Source organism: Sminthopsis crassicaudata, chromosome 3, assembly GCF_048593235.1.
Source record: "Sminthopsis crassicaudata isolate SCR6 chromosome 3, ASM4859323v1, whole genome shotgun sequence".
Lineage (NCBI taxonomy): Eukaryota > Metazoa > Chordata > Mammalia > Dasyuromorphia > Dasyuridae > Sminthopsis > Sminthopsis crassicaudata.
This window is the reverse complement of record NC_133619.1, coordinates 427,735,753-427,755,745: the sequence shown is the minus strand read 5'-3', so window position 1 is coordinate 427,755,745 and position 19,993 is coordinate 427,735,753. Positions and strand designations below refer to the sequence as shown.

General features: G+C 33.4%; 1 protein-coding gene across 11 annotated transcripts in view; it reads right to left on the bottom strand.

The window, feature by feature from the left end:
* PDE1A (phosphodiesterase 1A) overlaps positions 1 to 19,993 on the bottom strand; it is a 461,201-nt gene that overhangs the window by 58,897 nt on the left and 382,311 nt on the right. For all 11 annotated transcript variants that reach the window (XR_012488250.1, XR_012488251.1, XR_012488249.1 and 8 more), the window contains 3 exons: positions 7,837 to 7,918; positions 7,037 to 7,157; positions 3,539 to 3,726 (listed from right to left, as the gene is read on the bottom strand). Coding sequence is in view for 6 of the 11 variants with exons in the window: in XM_074302943.1 (XP_074159044.1) it covers positions 3,539 to 3,726; positions 7,037 to 7,157; positions 7,837 to 7,918 (391 nt within the window). In the remaining 5 variants the exon portion in view is untranslated. The remainder of the gene's footprint in view (positions 1 to 3,538; positions 3,727 to 7,036; positions 7,158 to 7,836; positions 7,919 to 19,993) is intronic.

Sequence of the window (19,993 nt, the reverse complement as noted above, 5' to 3'; positions counted from 1 at the left end):
GATCAATCCTTTGAGGAGCTAAAACACTCAGTAAGGTCTCTCTCAATTGGTATTCTTTCCCACTCAAGAGTCTTAATGTCCTGAGGATGGGAGCACACTACATTCGGCCAAATTCAGACCCTTGCCATGCTTCACTCTTCCATCTTCTTGCCTGGCTTTCACTTATGTACCTTGGCAACTTTTCCAGTTTGTCTCCCTTCTCCTTTTTCACTTCTTACTTGAGAATTGTAATCAAATCAATAGTATCATTGTTTCTGATGAGAATTTGTCAATCTGCATTGTCCTATAGTTCTGTCTCTGTGACTTTTCTGACCAAATTATATTTCCCAGCCACAACTTTATTATCTGTGTTTTCTCTTTTAGAATGCAAGCTCTTTAAGGTCAGAGACTATTATCTATATCTATACATACATACATACATACATGCACATGTTTATATATGTGTATCTTTATATATGTATGTGTGTGTAGATGGATATGTGAGAGAAAGAGAGAGAAAGAGACAGAGACAGAGATAAAGAGAGATTTATCCCCAATGATTAGCACAATATTGGCACATAGTAAGCATTTTTTTTTTTTTAAATTCATGAATCTTCATGAGAATGCTCTGAGAGTGCTATAAAAAGATACAACTTAACTTTCTTCCAAGTTATTTTGAATTAGATTCTCTGACTAATCAATGAGAACCTATATTGTTTTGGTTGATACTACAAAAATTTCTAAATAGTGTTTGTTTACTTTCTTGACATATAAGTCAAGTATATTTAAGAGGATTAAATCTTTGGTGCCTTAGAACTGGTAATCTGTGAATTATTATTGAATAAGGAAGTATTTGAGGAGGGATATAATTATCTAGTTATTCTAAAATGAGTAATTAGTTTGTTTCTTTTGGCTTCAACTTTTGATTTCATTTGATCTAAGAAGCTTCTTATATCAATGCTGATAGGTATCTCCTCAGAAACTTGTCTTTTTTTTTTTTTTCCTGAGGCAATTGGGGTTAAGTGACTTGGCCAGGGTTACAAAGCTAGGAAGTGTTAAGTGTCTGAGATCAAATTTGAACTCAGATCCTCCTGACTTCAGGGCTGGTGCTCTATCCACTGTACCACCTAGCTGACCCTGAAACTTGTCTTCTTAAAGCATTACTTGACAGAGAAGTCAAGTCTTGGGACTTGTCCAGTGTCACACAGCCAGTCTGTACTAGGTGTTTTACTGTAGTCATATTAGGATACCTTTTAGCACTTTGTATCCGAGAAAGAACAAAACAAAATTAAATTTATTTCCCTTTTACCAATCTTCAAATTGTGTGTAAAATACTATGCTAGGCCATGGGGCTACAAGGCAAAAAAGGAATACCTGTAGACAAGAAGCTTTCAATCTTCTGGGGGTGGCAGTGGGAAAGAAAATATGAAATAAAAGATGGAAATAGACAAATGCAAATCAATTAGATAAAGGAGAGGACACTAGTGATTAGAAAATGTTTAACGTCAGAACTTTACTAGTGTATTAACTTCTAAATTCTTTATTTTTTAAAAAAAATATGTTTTTAAAATTTTTTATATACTTTTTTTCCCTTTGGAAAAAGAATAAAGCATCATAAATTTTTTGATCATATAAACTTTGTTATTGTCCAGCATTAACTACAATAATAGCTATCAATAGTAATCATTCTTGGTGAAAATATTTCTATTAGAATTAACTGGACCCATGCAAATATCTGGTAAATAAAAACTATTAAAAAAAAATTAACTGGGAAACTGTTCTCCCTCATAGAATACTATGATCTCCTAAGAGTTAAAAAAGTATTGACCCAAAGATCATGGAGAGTTGCATAATTAGTATCACTAAACTATGGCACTGGCTAATCAGGGCTTGAATACAAGTTTCCCATTAGTTCTAGCATCCTCTTGGCTAGTCCTACATAATTTGTCTTAACTACAGTCATATCCATGACATAAATATAAAGAGGTAAAGAACAGCACTTAGGAAGTGTTTGACTGGAGAAACAGATGAGCCATTCCTGTAAAAAGGGGTCAAGGACTAATAAATGGCTACCCTGAGTGAAGCACCTTTTCTAGCAAAAAATTCAGTGAAAGTGAGGAAAGGATTTGGTATATTCAATATTAATAGTTACACTGTGGATCATTTAGGGACCATGCAGGGTAGGAAGAGGAAATGTACTGCTATACTGCTGGAGGGACTAGCCCATCAATGAGATTACACTGCAAACTTGAAGTATAAATGCATGAAAATAGTTTGAGAAAAATTTGTATAAGACATCATGACTTCATTAACCCTATCCCATACATTAAAGTTTCTTAAGCGACAAGTCACAACCCCATATGAAGTCATGAAAAATTTGTCAGTGGTAAAAGAGTTTCTGAATGTAACAACCAAAAATTAAATCAAAATGAAACACATAATGAATCTGAGGTGTTTCTGGCAGCACTTGTGCATCATGAGACTTCACTATAGTTTTGGTTCTGAACACATAGCATGCATACTTCACACTATGAATACAAGAACATTGCCAGAAACACTTGTATTCAACTCAGATTTTAAATGAGGTCACAAAAAAATCTCTCTGGTGAAAAAGGAGTCATGAGTGGAAAAAGTTTAAGAAACCTCCCTTTAGAGCAATTTGGAATAGTAATATGTAACGTGCTGTTGTCTCCAGAAGCTGCCGATTGCTCTCTGGGAGGAGATCTGCTGTCAACTCAAATCTCTTGGACAGATTCTTCTTCCTGTAGAGAGCCGACTTCCCTTCCTGCAGAGAGCTACCTCAAGTCTCGTCCAGACAAAACTCCTCCCAGAGAGCGATCGGCAGCTTCTGGAGACAACAGCACATTACAATAATAAATGCATTACAACAAATATATCACACAACATAGAAGCTAGATTTGTTGCACTATAATTCCCAGAGATGTATTCCCAAACTTAGGAGACAAGTAATTAGCCAAATAGATGATCTGGTTAAAGCAATTAGAAATGCAGCAAACTCTTATGAAATGATACAAGAAATTCTTTTTTCAATGCAAGGAGCAAGCAAATCATAGAAACTGAAAGGAGCCCTTAAATACTTGAATTATATGTAGATAAAGAAATTGAAGGAGATTAAGTGAAATGACAAAAACAAGGCCATTTAGCACATCCTTGCTAGAACCACAACTAAACCCAAGTCTTGACCCATTCTTCTTTCTTCAAGTCATAGTTTTTATTCATGTTGAAAGACTGTTAGAAATGCCTTAAAAGAAGTACAGGTATTATTTGTTCTGTATCAAGAATACTCTTCCTTACACAATCTAGATCTATACAGAGCAACTACTAAACAGAACAATTTTTCACTCATAGAACAGTCAAACTATCCAAATGAGAAAAGGGAGGTGAGAGAGAGACAGGGAGAGAGAAAAAGAGATACAGTGCATTATTTTATACTAAAGAGTATAAACATGCTATAACAGAGATAGTAAAATAGTAGATAATTCAATGTATTGAGGCGAAGCATTGCTATTGGAAAAAATGCAAATGTATTCATGAATACCTTGTGCTGCTAACTCTTTCCACCTTTCTTTGTTCTGTTGAATGATGTCCACCAAGTTATTCTTAAAGCCCTTCAGGTCCACTGTTGCAAGAGAATAGTCTGAGGAATTAGACTTATCAGATATGTTGCTTTTAATAGTCAGTCTTTTTAAAGCATCCCCAATATTTACAGATCCAATGTTAGGTGAGCTACAAAAGAAAAGAAATTTTGTTCAAAAATTTATTTAAATATCTGACAAGACCTTCCTTCCCTTATCTCTCTCCCGCCCATTCCATGTGAAACAAGGGATGTTATATGAAGAAAAAACAGAAATCAAACCCTGAAATTATTATTTGCTGGCAACTAAGTGATGCAGTAGATAGAGTGCCTGGAATCCTTAAGCCTGGAATTATTAAGATTCAGTTTCCTGAGTTTAATTCTACCCCTAGATACTTACCAGCTATGTGACCCCAGGTAAGTCATTGAAAGAAATGTCAAGCTACTCCAATATCATTGCCAAGAAAATCCCCAAAGTGAACAATTATGTGTGTGTGGGTATATGTGTGTATATCTCTATATATTTATATCTATATCTATATCTATCTATATCTAAATCTCTATATACATATACATACATACATACATATATATACACATATACATATGTATGTGTGTGTGTATATATATATATATATATATATATATATATATATATATATATATATAATTTCCTCCAGTAAAAAGTAAGCTCCTTGGGGCAGACTCTCTTTTGTCTATCTCTCTCCTGTACTTAACACAAATGCCTGGTACACAATAAATAATTATTATACTTGTAGATTGAATCAATGAAATTTCCTCAACACAAGGCAGTTTACAGGAAAAATAGGGCCACTATTGTTAGATTCTCCTGCCTTCCTCAAAAGTCAGCTACATATTCCAGGGCTCTCAGGGTCTAACCCTAAGAAGGTAATGACTTTTTAGATGAAATGAAATTTGCCCAGAGCTGAACTCAGTGATGAAAGTCACCAAGGAGATCAGTATCAGTCATATTTGGAAAAAGGAGAGGCCATTATTAAATCCAAATGATGGCCCCATTCATGATCATTGGTTCTCTTATGAAGTTCTATGATTTTGCAAAGCCCACAATTCCATTCAGTAAGCATAATACTATGTGCCAATCCTTATCTGAGATGCTAATGAATACAAAGACAATAAGTAAATCATTGCGAGCTCTCAATGAGCTTGCATTCCACTGGGACTTTATAATAGAAGACAAAATTTCTGAATTAAAAGCTAATATTAAAGTCAACCCAATACCTGAACTGGAAATTTTATTCTATTAAAAGATTGTTAGTTGTTGGGATCTTACATCTCCTTGAATCAATTGATTTCACTTTTGGAGACCTCTAAATATTTTGAATTTTTTCTATAGATTGACTCTAGACAATTTTCACTTACTGTTCCCATTTCTATTTCTTGGTGACAAGGAGTTCAAGTCTATATTTCCACATGACAATATTTGAACAAAGTGATTCATGAGGAATTATGATCACCTGCCATCTCTTCTCTAGGCTAAATGTCTCTGATTTTCCTCAGCTATCTTTCTCTGGACTCATAACAGTTTGTAAATAACCTCTTAAAAATGTGGTTTCCACAAATTGAACATGGATCCCAGATATGATCTGGTCAAAGTAGAAAATTGCAGGATTTGTATGAATAAAGCATTAACCTATTTATGCCATTTAGGGGAATATTGAATGAGTCTGTATGTGAATATTCAAACATTTTAAATGGTTACAATGTACATCAGTGGTCATTTAAGTGATATCCCATTAAAATGAAGTGGGCAGCCAGAAGGTACAGTGAATAAAGTGTCAGACCTGGAGTCAGAAAAACTCTTCTTCCTGAGTTCAAATTTTACCTCAGACAGTAACTAGAATTGTGACACTGGACAAAAATCACTTAACCATGTTTGATTCTTTATAAAGTGATTGGGGAAATAAATGTAAAGTCACTCCAAAAAAACCCAAAATGAAACTCAAAAGGTTCAGAAAAAGATGGACAGGATGAACAACACCATTAAAAATAAGTATGCCAATGGACCATCCATTTGGAATTCTGGAGGAATTCCTAAATGAATTGAACTCATACAACATCTCTACTCCTTACCCATTAGATATAAAACAATGGATAGAAAGCAGGATAACTCAAAACCCTGATGTTACCTTCTATTTGCTTATCTTCACATATCTTATCTTCCTCAGTAGAATGTAGTCATATGTTATCCATCTCTTCCAAAAGTTATCTGACCCAAACAGGTCAGGACTAGATAGTCACCAAACTCCCTGTCAACTTTAAACTTTAGGGGCTATCTTTTCAGAAGAAGTAGGAGAAAATGTGTGTGTGTTTGTGTGTATAAAACTTGTTTTTCAAAAGGCCAGAGTTTTAAGAGCCAGCTAGTATAGTTGATAGAATTTTGAATTTAGTTTGGAAGACCTGAATTTGAATTTTGCCTTAGACATTAACAAGTGGGATAATTCTGATCTAGAACAAATCCTTCATTTTACAAATGAGGAAACTGAGATTTATTGTCTCACTTTTGTCATCTATCCAATGATAATAATAATAACAAAAACAATAATAGTAATCACCATAATAGCACTTTCTTCAGTAGGTTAAATAAGATAACATGTAAACTACTTTGCAAGTTTTAAAATACTAATGCCAGTCATTTTTAAAATACTCTGGATCTTTTTTGGATTTTCAAGAAAAATATATAGACTTATGTTATATCCATTTGTTATTTTTGTTCATGGAAATTCCCTTAGAACAGGTACTTTCTTATATTAGATTATATAGAGAGATCACAGAATACTGAAGATAATGGAAAGTATTTAGTTTTTTAGTATTTATTTATTATATTATTATTAATTGTATATTATATAGTATTATATAATATATAGTATTGTATATATATTGTATAATTATATAGTAATCTAATAAATACTACCAATTATATTTCAGGCTGTATATTTCATGCATTTGGGAAAAACACATTATACTTTTGATATTTAGGAATAACTACCAGATATGTGTTACTAGTATTCTGCACAAAATATATACTTAATCCAAACATTTAAAAAATTCACCAGAGATTATTTCTTTTTTTGTTCATTCCTTATAGAAAAAAAATATGATATAGATGGCATCAGTTTTTATTCATTAACTCTTCAAAAGGCAAAGTCACCTTTCATGTAGGCTTAAATTTCCCCATCTATAAAATGATGGGGTTGTACTATATGACCTTTAAAGTAGTTTTCAAGTCTACAAGCCTGTAACCCTGTTGATTTATGTATGCTAATGGTTTTTGATTAGATGCAGTTGCTGCTTTACTGTGTAGCCACCAGATGGCAATATCACATAACAAGTGACATAAAAGTTTCCTTGTCTTGAAGCAAATTGTCACAAATAATATGCTATGAAAATTTACAACGAAAAGAAAGGGGAAAAAAATCAAACCTGTTTGATGCAAAGGGGGAATTTTCAGTTTTTATGGCTTCCTCTATAAGAGGAGTAACAATTTTCTCTGTTGAGTCCATCAGAAGAGAAAACGTTGGCTCTACTATGAAATCAATGAAACCTAAGAAAAAGAAAAAAAAAAAAAAACTTTTGAGCTTTATGTTTTCCTGGTTGTCAAAGCCAATTTTATCAAAATTTATTCTCTGACTCCTATGATATTGTAAATATTGTTTTAGAAATTCAGGTTACTGTATATAATAACTCTGGGAAGTTAGATTAACTGGCCTTTTATTGTGCTTTTCCTGTTCATTGCACATTGCAAGCAAAGAAATCAAGGATATCATCAGGATCATACACCAAAAGAAGAAAGTGAAGTAAGGGAAAAGTCTTCCCATCAAATATCATCAGCATTTTACTACCTTGTATATAAAGACTCAGCTACCTTTTGGAATAAATATACCTTTCAAAGAATTTTGTTTATAGAGAATTGTTATAGGAAACATATGATAAAAAATCAGGTTCAGCTGACATAAATTAGAAAAAATATTAAGGGCATTCAATATAGCATAAATGTATTGCTAATTACACGCAATATAGATCATAATTCACATTTATGTAGCATTTTAAAAGGTTTAAAATTCCAAAACACACAAGAGAGGAGTGTATTAGAATTTTCTTCAAACTATTTTATCTAGAGTTTTAAAGATTTCTTTATGTAGTTAACTACATTTTACAGAATTGATTTTAAAGGTGAAAATATATCCCCTGCCACTGTCACCCACCACAGTTGTCAACATTACCTATTTGTGACTGGGCCACCAGAGTTGACTTGCGGTCACAAAGTGGAGAAAAGGGAAGGCCTAACTCAGCTTCCTTGTCTCCCTGTGGAAAAGAAATCTCATTAGTACAGAAATATTCAGAAGAAATACTGATATTAAGGATTAAAAGAGAAAGGATGGCCAAAATGCCTGGTTCTGGCTGGTTCTTCCTAATGATTAAACTATATCTGAACGACATACCATTCATTATGATGTTTTAGATAATCAGAACCAAGTGCAGAGCAAAAAGATCAAGCTGGTGCTTTTTTTCATGTTCTTTTAGGGGAAGAAAAAAAAGAAGAAAGACACCTCAATATCTTTAGAATCTTGGCTAATAATGTTACTTTCTGAGATCTTAAGATCTTAACTATCTGGGATTCTTTCAAGTTACCATAAAATATTTCTCTTCACACTACTGAATTTGATGTTCATTTAGTAGTACTGCCCATGAATACTACACTGTGGTTTCTTCTTCCTGTCTACAGTGAATCAATATGCATTTATTAAGCATGCATTATGTGCCATGAGATATAATTACAAAAAATGAAATAATTACTGTTCTCAAAGTACATAAATTGTAAAGAGTAAGAAATGAGGCTGTACACATATACATAAATGCAGACATATATACATACATATACATATATACATCTTATATTTATTCGTAGGCATGTATAATTATATATAAATATATAATAGATATACAATATATAATAGATATTAAGAGAATAACTATAATGTCGTAAGTCTAATAACAAAATGTAAAAACATCCCCTTTTTAATATATTTAACAGACTTCTAGGTAGCAGTTTCACTATGGGATATGATTCAAATATGAATGCCAATAGGATAGAATGAATAGTCAGAAAAAGCTGGGTTCAAGTCCTACTTCCATATTAATTTTGTGGCTATATGCAAATTAATTAATCTCTTAGTCACTCAGACAATCCCCTGAAATGATGAAATATAAATAACATGTTATGGAATCACAGATAGAGGACCCTTTCCAAAAACTGAGTCTTTACTTGACATAAAAATATAGAATAGGCTGATGCCTATATGATTTCCTCAGTACTGGAAGTGTTTCAGTCTTCCCTAATTAAACCAGATAAATATGTCTTCTGCATTAATACAAACATTTACTTATACTTCTTCACAAATATTAAAACCTAAAGTTTCATTGGAAAATCTTTGTTTATTTTACCACTATGATGATTCTGTAAAATGGAAATACTCCTAAGAAGAATAATATTTTCATCTACTTTGCTCTGGGAGTGAATCATTGGAAGGGGTCAAGAAGAATGATGGACACTGGAGAATGGGGCATATGGAAAAGAAAAAAGAATATGTTTAGGAAACAAGAAATGCTAAGGTCCCTGATGTTTTCCAGTAGGCCCAGCTTTAGTATATATTAATATGAAATAAGAGTTCCAAGTCATGGGTTGAATTTTTCTTGCTGCTCATCAAACTGTGTGATTAAGAATTAACTTGAGGCCAAAATGACTTCTCAAAAATGAATTATATGATGTCTCAGTGAAAAAAATTAGAAATATTTTCAGCTCTTCCATCTTTAGAATAAATATGGTTCCATCCAGGTAGTTGCCTAACTACAATTCATTGACCAATTCTTACCTACATTATTCATTCATTATATTAATACTATCCAATAGCATGTGAACCACAATACTATTTTGTATCTGTAAGAGCTGCAATTCTCCAAGAGCTGCTTTGAAGCTCTTTCTAGAGTCTGTATTTTTCTCATTTTTATGACTTTTCAAAGAAGTGCCCTGAGAACAGTGAATGAATGTTAAACTATCTTAACAGAATTTAATATTTGTGTGTGTGTGTGCGCGCGCGAGCGCATGTCTGTGTATGCTTAAAATCTGACACCTGAACAGCAAAACAACAGCTTTGTATAAATGGCAAATAATGAGATGTTGAAGGGAAAAATATTCCTTTAAGAAATTATGACACTTCGACTATCCAGGTCTTAATTTCATCATTAATAAAATGAGAGGGGTAAATTTCTAAAGTTCCTTCCAAATCTAACTATTTTATCACAGCATATTAGCATTTAAAAATTAATAGAGTGAAGGCTTATTTATATGCTTTTTAATGCACTGAGGCAGTATTGGCTTTTCTATCTTACTATACTTTCTCCCTGATCACTCTCTTTCTGTTGAAATTTCACTTTTATTTCATGACTATGAATTACTTTTACCATGAAACCATCTCCAACTATCCATATACTAATACTTTTCATCCTTAAAACAATTTGTCCCAATTCCTTTAATCTGATCATATTTTTTCTTCTAACATATTTATTTGTTTACATATCACATTTCCTATGAATTTATAAGCTCCTAGAGGGACTGTCATTTTCCTTTTTGAACATTTTTTTTTAAACTACATGTCTTGCACACAGTAGGCATTTAATAAACTGTGAAAAAATATGTATGTGTGTGAATAGATATATAAATTCATATAGATAAAGATATACATATGTATGCATATGTACATATTTATGTGTACATTAGTGTATCTACAATTCAACAAACAGATTGCTACCTGGGAATATAAAGATAAAAAACAACATAGTCCCTTTCCTCAAGAAATTTATGATAATAATAATTTGTGTTTATAAAGAACTTTTAGGTTTATGTTATCATTATAAGGACTCTTTGAATTTGGCAATACAAGGATTATTCTATGTATTGCCAATAAAGAAAAGCCCCTAAATAATTTCCTCAGAATTGTGTTAACTAGTAAGCATTAGAGACAAGATTAAATTAAAATCTTTTTAATTCAATAATTTATGCTTTTTTATAAAGCATATAGCATAAAAAGAACTTAAATAATATATACATACATACATATATATATATATATATATATATATATATATATACACACACACACAATTATAGCATTGTTTCAATGGGAAAAGAGAGGCCCATTTAGAATCACTCTGAGATGTAAGTTGTAATCATTTATTATAGATAAAAACAGGGCCTGTAGTTGGATATGTTTAGGTTAAAACAGTTTTTCTTCTGCCTTGTTTTTCCAATTGAGTTAAACTTTAATTTATTAGTGTCAAGCCTGCTTCTAAACAAATCTTTTTGAAGCTTTTCTCTACAGGACACAAAACAGCTGATAGAAAATTGCAAAATATACCCTCTCCATTTGGTCTAAATAGTGCCAAAGAGAATGATATGATAGAAAATTGTTAATAAATTGAAGTTTTTCCCTACTGCATTAACTGAACTGCCTGGTTGTTTCAGAATCTTGTTTGTGTAGTGTGCCCTATCAAGAAGATAAATAGAGACAAATATCTCCTAGCTTTCTTTTCTAGACCATTCTTAGCTTTACTAATGTATTTACTTCGGTATTCTTTGAACTAAACGAAGTCACTGGAATAAGCTACTAGGCCAGAGACAAATGAAATAATCTGGAAGGATCTTTTGACTTTGATACTTTGTACCTAACAGTTAATTTCTTAGTATAGTCAAATGGTGAAGTGAGACCCTCTTAGTTTCTCCATCATCCATTCAAAGTCAGATTCCAAAATGACTGAAATTTTGAATTTTGGAACAAATTTGGAATATCTACAAATCTCCTATTGACTTCAAAGGATGCCTATCAACTATCTGGAGAAAAAGGAAGGCATAAAACTGAAAGTGGTTAATTTAACTGCTAGAAATTCAGTGCTAGTTTCCCCTCTGAAGGGCATTCTTTTATTATGAATTGCAAAACAAAGCCCATCTGATACATAAACTACTCAACAGACTGGATATTGGTTAAAAAAATTAATTGATTTATGAGGATTGGGATTCTCTTCAACTTTGCCCCAATTCTTGCTGGAGGTTATGTTGCTTTGCTCCCAATGAAACTAAATGATATAAAGGCACAGAATAGATTTGTAGCTGTTAGAACTTGCTGCTAAGCTGTCTCTGCCTTGATTTCAGATGCTACCTGCCATATAAGGTCCTTTTTTATTTCAACATACAATGTTCCTCATCTCTTTCTCTTGAAATTATTCTCTCTCTATTTTGTGTTTTCTTATATGAGCACATATTGTAGATTCCATAAGGATCTTGAGTAAGGAACTATTTCTCTATGGCCTTTTGTATCCCTAGAAGGCAGCACAGTTCCTTTTATTTAATTAGTAGGCACTTACATGCTCATTGTCTGGGGCATCTTTAATTTAAACAATAAGCTAATTAAACAAACACCAAGTATAGAATAGCAAGGAAAAGTTGGTGTACAATGTTTTTTGAAAAGGACATTGTGACTGTAAAATGACCACTCTTTCCCTTTAAGTACCGTATAAAGATACTACCCTTAAAGTTTTCATTTTCGCTTATCATTAATCATCAAAACATCAAACAGACATGACATATTTCTTTGTAAGTATTGGCCTATGGTGCTTTTTCCATTAGCTCTTTGTGTCAGGTTTAAAATAGATATGGAGAATTTAAAACATTTAGCCTTTCAAAGTATGCCAAGTATCCAGAAATTAGCCTTCTTTTACCAAGAAGTACAGTTTAGAGACTTGTTTTTATTATGTTAGTTTTTTTTTTTTAATGATTTGGCAGCTGGATGATAAGCACACATAGCATAGAAGATGACAGAACAGTCTTCTTCCAAATTATTTTTATGAACAAATTTTGAGCATTATAAATTATACGCATTAAAGTTCCATGTGAAATACCAAGAGAATGGTTGATCACAAAAATAGTTGACCTTTGAACATCCTATATATTATCTGTCAATTTCCACAATATGCTTGAAGGACATAATTTAAGTATTAAGTATAATTATCTATATTTTTTTATAAATAAGGAAAATGAGGCTCAAGAGATAAAACACTTGCCAAAGTCCCACAGCTTGCAAATATTAGAACCCAAATGAAACCATGCCATCTTGGGGAAGATTCTGGGAAGATGTCTGAGTAGGTCAGAAAATTTCAGATTTCTGTCACAAACAAAACAAAATTCCGGCGCAGGGCAAACATAGACTGGTGTACCACAAATAAGACTTGGGAAAGAACTGGAGTCTCTAATGTTCTGGTTGGTTTTCTGGAGGTCTCTGGACCAGCCTTTGTTTCAGCAGAGTAATCACCAGGAGAACAGTCAGGTATTAAGGCCAAATTCCTTATTGTCTCCTTGCCTTGGGCTCAGCTAGCTTTCTGGAGGCCCTTCAGGCCTGGCCTTGGTCTCAGTGGGGTTAGCAGGAGGACAGGCTAGGCACAATGGTGATGTGAGATTGAGTGAATTTCTCTTCTTGGCTCCAAAAGCTTGAGCTCCCATCTCCAGTCCTCTGTCTTCTCTGAGTCTGACTCTGACTGAGTTTGTCTCAGCTTTATATGCTCTATTTTAATAGGTGTGAATCTTATAGAACTATATTAAGTACTAATACATGTACTGAACTAGAGAACTATTAATCACCATGCCAAACTATCAATTCCACTGACTTAACACCTTGTAAGAATTCTTGTTTCAAGTATAGAATTCTGGCCCATAACAGGAGACCACCCAAGAAGAAAGATCCCAGGCAGGGATTAGCCAATATGAAGTACAAACACCTCCAGGCTAGATCCACAGAAAGACCAAGTGGGACCTCTGGGGTGAGCCACAGCGGGAACCACAGGAACTTTCACCTCCCAGATTGACTGTGGGAGAATTGAAAGGTCTGAGCCCAGGAAGATTGAAGGAGCCTAATGAGGAAGGCCAGGCCCAACTCTGCGGCTGAAACACAGTCCTGGGCAAAAAGGAACCAGTAGTGATGAGTGCAGAGACAGCAATAGATGCACTGGCTGGCTGTGGGCATTTGCAGAAAGGGGCAGTCTTGGTTTGGGGGTCCGGATTAGAGGGGAAAGCTAAGTGGAAGACAGGGCACCATCCTCCACGCCACCATTAGAGGTGTATACACTAATAGTTTTCTTTTTTTTTTTAATAACTTTTTATTGACAGTATATATGCATGGGTAATTTTTTTACATTATCCCTTGCACTCGCTCCTGTTCCTATTTTTCCCTTCCCTCCCTCCGCCTCCACCCCTAGATGGCAAGCAGTCTTCTACATGTTAAATATGTTATAACCTATCCTAGATACAATATATGTGTGTAGAACTGAACAGTTCTTTTGTTGCACAGGAAGAATTGGATTCAGAAGGTAAAAATAACCTGGGAAGAAAAACAAAAATGCAAAGACTTTACACTCATTTCCCAGTGTTCCTTTTCTGGGTGTAGCTGATTCTGTCCATCATTGATCAATTGGAACTGAATTAGCTCTTCTTTATGTTGAAGATATCCACTTCCATCAGAATACATCCTCATACAGTATTGTTGTTGAAATGCATAATGATCTCCTGGTTGTGCTCATTTCACTCAGCATCAGTTCATGTAAGTCTCTTGAAGCCTCTCTGCATTTATCCTGCTGGTCACTTCTTACAGAACAATAATATTCCATAACATTCATATACCATAATTTACCCGACCATTCTCCAATTGATGGACATCCATTCATTTTCCAGTTTCTAGCCACTACAAAAAGGGCTGCCACAAACATTTTGGCACATGCAGGTCCCTTTCCCTTCTTTGGTATCTCTTTGGGATATAAATCTAGTAGTAGCACTGCTGGATCAAAGAGTATGCACAGTTTGATAACTTTTGGGACACAATTCCAGATTGCTCTCCAGAATGGTTGGATTCGTTCACAACTCCAGTAACAATGCATCAGTGTCCCAATTTTCCCTCATCCCCTCCAACATTCATCATTATTTTTTCCTGTCATCTTAGCCAATCTTAGGTTACACCAATAGTTTAGTGTAGCAAAGAAGAAAAAAAAAAAGCAAAGAAGAAAGAACTGAGGAGTGTGTAAGCCAAGATGGCAGAAAGAAGCCAGGATATTGCCTGAGGTCTCCCCAGATTCCCTCAGAATTAATGCTAGATCAAGCCTCTAAATAGATTTTAGTAACAGAACTCACAAACATTCCGAAATTTTCTAGCTTAAAATATCTTGGAAGGACTTCAGGAGAAGCATGTGTTGATTGTGCAGAGAGGAATATGGCCCAGCCCAGGCTCAGTGCAGGATAGACTGGGAGGCCTCTGGGTGCAGGGCAGATTGGCACTGGGAGGCATTAGCTGATGAATCAGCAGGTCTTCTGTGAGAACTCCAATGCAGCCACAGAAGGCAAATTGTAAGCCCCCAAACCCAGCATAATAAGTGGGACTTGGCCTGTTCAATCTAGTGCAGTGAGAAAGCTTAAGTATCTAGGGTCAATTCCCCCTGTATGCTAGGAGCAGAGCTCAGCTTTTAAAAATGAGCAAAAAAAGCAAAAAGGAGCCCTGACCACAGAAAACTAGTATGGAGACAGGGAAGATCAGAACACAAACCCAGAAAAGGACAGCAGTAGCAAAATTCTTATAGGTAAAACCTCAAAGGGGGATGTGAATTGATCTCAAGCTCTTAAGGCTCTCTTGGAAGAGCTCAAAAAGGATCTTAAAAGATAGAAGAAAAATTGGGGAAAAAATGAGAACTATATAGGTAAATCACAAAGTTTTTTGGGGGGAAGAGCCATTAGCTTGGAAAAAGAAGTACAGAAATTGAAGATAACAACTCCTTAAAAATAAATTTGGAAAAATAGGGAAAAAATGTACTGAAGAAAACAACTCCTTAAAAATAGAACTGGTGAAATGGAAAAAGAAAATAACTCCTTAAAAAATACAATTGGCCAAATGCAAAAGGAGGCAAAAAAGCTAACCAAAGAAAGTAATTCATTAAACATTAGCATTGGACAAATGGAAGTAAATTATTCAATAAGATACAAAGAATCAAAGAAAATTTTAAAAAATTTAAAACAAAAGAAAATGTAAAATACCTCACTGAAAAACAACTGACCTGGAAAATAAATTCAGGAGAGAAAACCTAAGAATTATTGGATTACCTGAAAGCCAAGATGAAAAAAAAAAAGGAGCTTGGACAACATCTTTCAAGAAATTGTCAAGGAAAACTGTAATATCCCAGAATTAGAAGATAAAATAGTCATTGAGAGAATTCACTGATCATTTCCTGATAGAGAACCCAAAATGAAAACTTCAAGGAATAATGAAACTAAATTCCAGAATGATCACATCAAGGAGAAAATACTATAAGCAATGAGAAAGAAACAATTCAGATATTGAGGACTCATACATAATCAGAATTACCCAGGACCTAACAGCTCCCATAGTAAAGGAATGGAGAGTCTGGAATATGATATTTCAGAAGGCAAAGCAGCTTGGATTACAACCAAGAATCAATTATCCAGAAAATTTGAGCATTATCTTTTAGGGGAAAGATATTGATATTCAATGGCATTCAATGAAATAAAGGATTTTCAATAACTTCCAATGAGAACACAGGAACTAAAAATTTGAAATTTGATCTTTAGATACAAGAATCAAGAGAATCATAAAAAGGTAAAAAGAAAAGGGAAATAAAACTCTGTTTTTTAAAAGTTAAAATGTTTATATACCTATATAGAGGGATACATGTAATTATTAAGAACTGTATTTTTTTCAGGGTGGTTAGAAGGTGTATACATAGAGAAAAGGTGTGGGTTTAAGGTGACTTTAATATGATGACAAAAAAAAAACAAATTAAGAGATGGAAAAAGCATTATACTGGAAGACAGAAAAAGAGAAGTTAAAATGGAAAAAATTAAATCACAAGAGACACAGAAGACCTATTGAAGTAGAGGGAAAAAGGGAGGGGGATAAGCATTTATAGAACGTTAGTCTCTCTGAATTTGATTCATAGAGAGAATAACATACATATTTAGTTTGGTCTAGAAATGTGCCTCACCCTACAGAGAAGTTGGAGGGGAAAGGGGAAAGGAAAGTGGGAGGCTAATAGAAGGGAGGGAAGTAGTAGAAGGAAAAGCAATAAGAAAGGGGGGTTCTGTTAAAAGGGAGGGAAGACTGAGGGATATGGGGGAGCAGAAGCAAAATAGTCATGAGGAGGAAAAAGATGAAAGGAAAGAGAAAAGTGTAAGTGGGAAAAATAGTCTGGCAGGAAACAAAGAGTTAATCATTTTAAGTGTGAATGTGACTGAGGTGAACTCTCTCATATAACAAAAATAGATAGCAGAGTGGATTAGAAGCCAGAATCCTACAATGTTGACAAGAAACACATTTGAAGCAGAGAGCTATATACAGAGTAAAGATAAAGATATTATGCTTCATCTGAAGTTAAAAAAGAAAAGGCAGGGAAAGCAATCTTAATCTCAGATCAAACAAAAGCAAAAATGAATCTAATTAAAAGAAATAAAGAAACTACATCTTGCTAAATGATGCCATAATGAAGAATTATCAATACCAAACACATATTCAGTAAATAGTACAGTATCCAAATTCTTCGAAGAGAAGTTAAGTGAGTTGCAAGAATAAATAGACAGCAAAACTATACTGGTAGGGGATCTCAACCTCTCTCTCTCAGAATTAGATAAATCTACACACACACACACACACACAAAGAAAGACTTTAAGGAGGTAAATAGAATTTTAGAAAAGGTATTTGGAGAAAAGTGAATGGAGAGAAAAAGGAATTTATCTTTTCAATGGTATATAGCATCTACACAGACACACTCACACACACACACACACACACACACACAAAAGATCACATATTGGGGCATAAACAAACCTACAATCAAATGCAAAAAGGCAGAAATTGCATCCTTTTCAGATCATGATGCAATAAAAATTTATGTGTAATAAAGGAGCATGGATGAGTAGACCAAAAATTCATTGCAAACTAAATAATCTAATCTTAAAATTGAATGGGTCAAACAAGAAATTATAGAAACAATCATTTCATCTAAAAGAATGACAATAATGAAACAATATAGCCAAATTTATGGAATGCAGCCAAAGCAGTTCTTAGGGGAAATTTATATCTCTAGATGCTTACATGAATAAAATGAAGAAAGAGGAGATCAATGAATTGAGCAAGCAAAAACAACAACAAAAATATCTAGAAAAGAACCCCAATTAAAGGCCAAATTAGAAATTCTGAAAATCAAAGTAGAGGTTAATAAAATTGCAAGTAGAAAAACTATTAAATCAATAAGTAAAACTAAGAATTAGTTTTATGAGAAAAACACCCCAACAAAATAAATAATCCATTGGTTAATTTGATTAGAAAAAGTCAAGGAAAAAAAAATTACCAATAACAAAAATAAAAAAGGTGAATTTACCACCAATGAAGAGGAAATTAAGGCAATAATTAGGAGCAATTTTGCCCAACTGTATGCCAATAAATCTGACAATAAAGTGAAATGGATGAATATGTACAAAAATATAAATTATATAGATTAACTGAAGAGGAAATAAAATATTTAAATAGTCCCATGTTAGAAAATGAAATTGAATAAAACATCAATGAATTCCCTAAGAAAAAAATCTCCAAGGCCAGATGAATTTACTAATGAATTCTATCAAACATTTAAAGAAAAATTAATTCCAATACAATATACATGATCTGGAAAAATAGGTGAAGAAGAAATCCTACCAAATTCCTTTCTGACACAGTGCTGATACCTAAACCAAAAAGGGCCAAAACAGAGAAAAAAAATTGTAATTTCCCTTATGAATATTGATGCAAAAATCCCAAATAATTTAAATAATAGCAAAAAGACTAAAGTTAACATTGCTAGGATAATATGATGACCAAGTGGGATTTGTGCCAGGAATGCAGGGTTGGCTCAACAACAGGAAAATTATCAGGATAATTGATTATATCAATAACAAAACTATCAAAAAGCATATGATTATCTCTATATATGTAGAAAAAGCATTTGACAAAATACAACACCCACTTCTAAAAAAAACACTAAAGAACACAGGAATAGCTGGAATTTTTCTTAAAATGATAAGTAGCATCTTTCTAAAAACCATCAGCAAACATTATATGCAATGGGGAAAAACTAGAAGAATTCTGAATATGATCAGGGTGCAATGAGGTTTGTCCTTATCACTACTATTATTCAATATTGTACTAGAAATGGTAGCTTTAACAATAAGAGAAGAAAAACAAACTGAAAAAATTAGAGGAGCTAGGAAAAAAACAAAAATATTCTTTGTAAATTATATGATTTAAAGAATTCTAGATAATCAACTGAAAAACTACTAAAAACAATTAGCAACTTTAGCAAAGTCGCAGGATATAAATAATACCATATAAATCATGATAGAAAAATATTTCTATATGTTATCAATAAAGTGCAGCAGCAAGAGACAGAAAGATAAATCCCATTTAAAATAACTTTAGAGACAGCTAGTTGGTATAGTGGATAGAGCACCAGCCTTAAAGTCAGGAGTACCTACCTGAGTTAAAATCTGGCCTCAGTCATTTAACACTTCCTGGCTATGTGACCCTGGGCAAGTCACTTAATCCCAATTGCCTCAGCAAAACAAATAAATAAATAACTGTAGACAATATGAACTATTTGGGAGTCTACCTACCAGACAAAGCCAGAAACTATATAAACACAATTACAAAATATTTTCCACACAAATAAAGTTAGATCTAAACAATTAAAAAATATCAAATGCTCATAAGTAGGTTGAGCTAATATAATTCAAATGACAATTCTGCCTAAACTAATCTACTCATTCAGAAACAGAAAAACTTATATCCAAGGGTTCTGATAAAGGCGTCATTATCATTTATTTCACATAATTAGAAATAGCTTTAATTTAATTTAATTATGTGGAAAATGCTCTAAATTATTATTGATTATTGATTAGAGAAATGCAAATCAAGACAACTCTAAGGTATTATTTCACATCTCTCAGATTGTCTAAGAAGACAGGAACAGTAATGATAAATGATGAAGGCAATGTGGGAAAACTGGGACATTAATGCATCATTGAAGGAATTGTGAAATGTTTAACCATTCTGAAGAACAGTTTGGAACTCTGGCCAAAGAGCTACAGAATTGTGCAAACTCTTTGATACAATAGTGTCCCTATTGTGTCTAAATCCTAAAGAGATAATAAAAAACTGAAAGGACCCATATATGCCAAAATGTTTGTAACTGCTCTTTTTGTAGTGGAGAGAAGCAGAAATTTAGTGGAATGCCTATCAGTTGGGGAA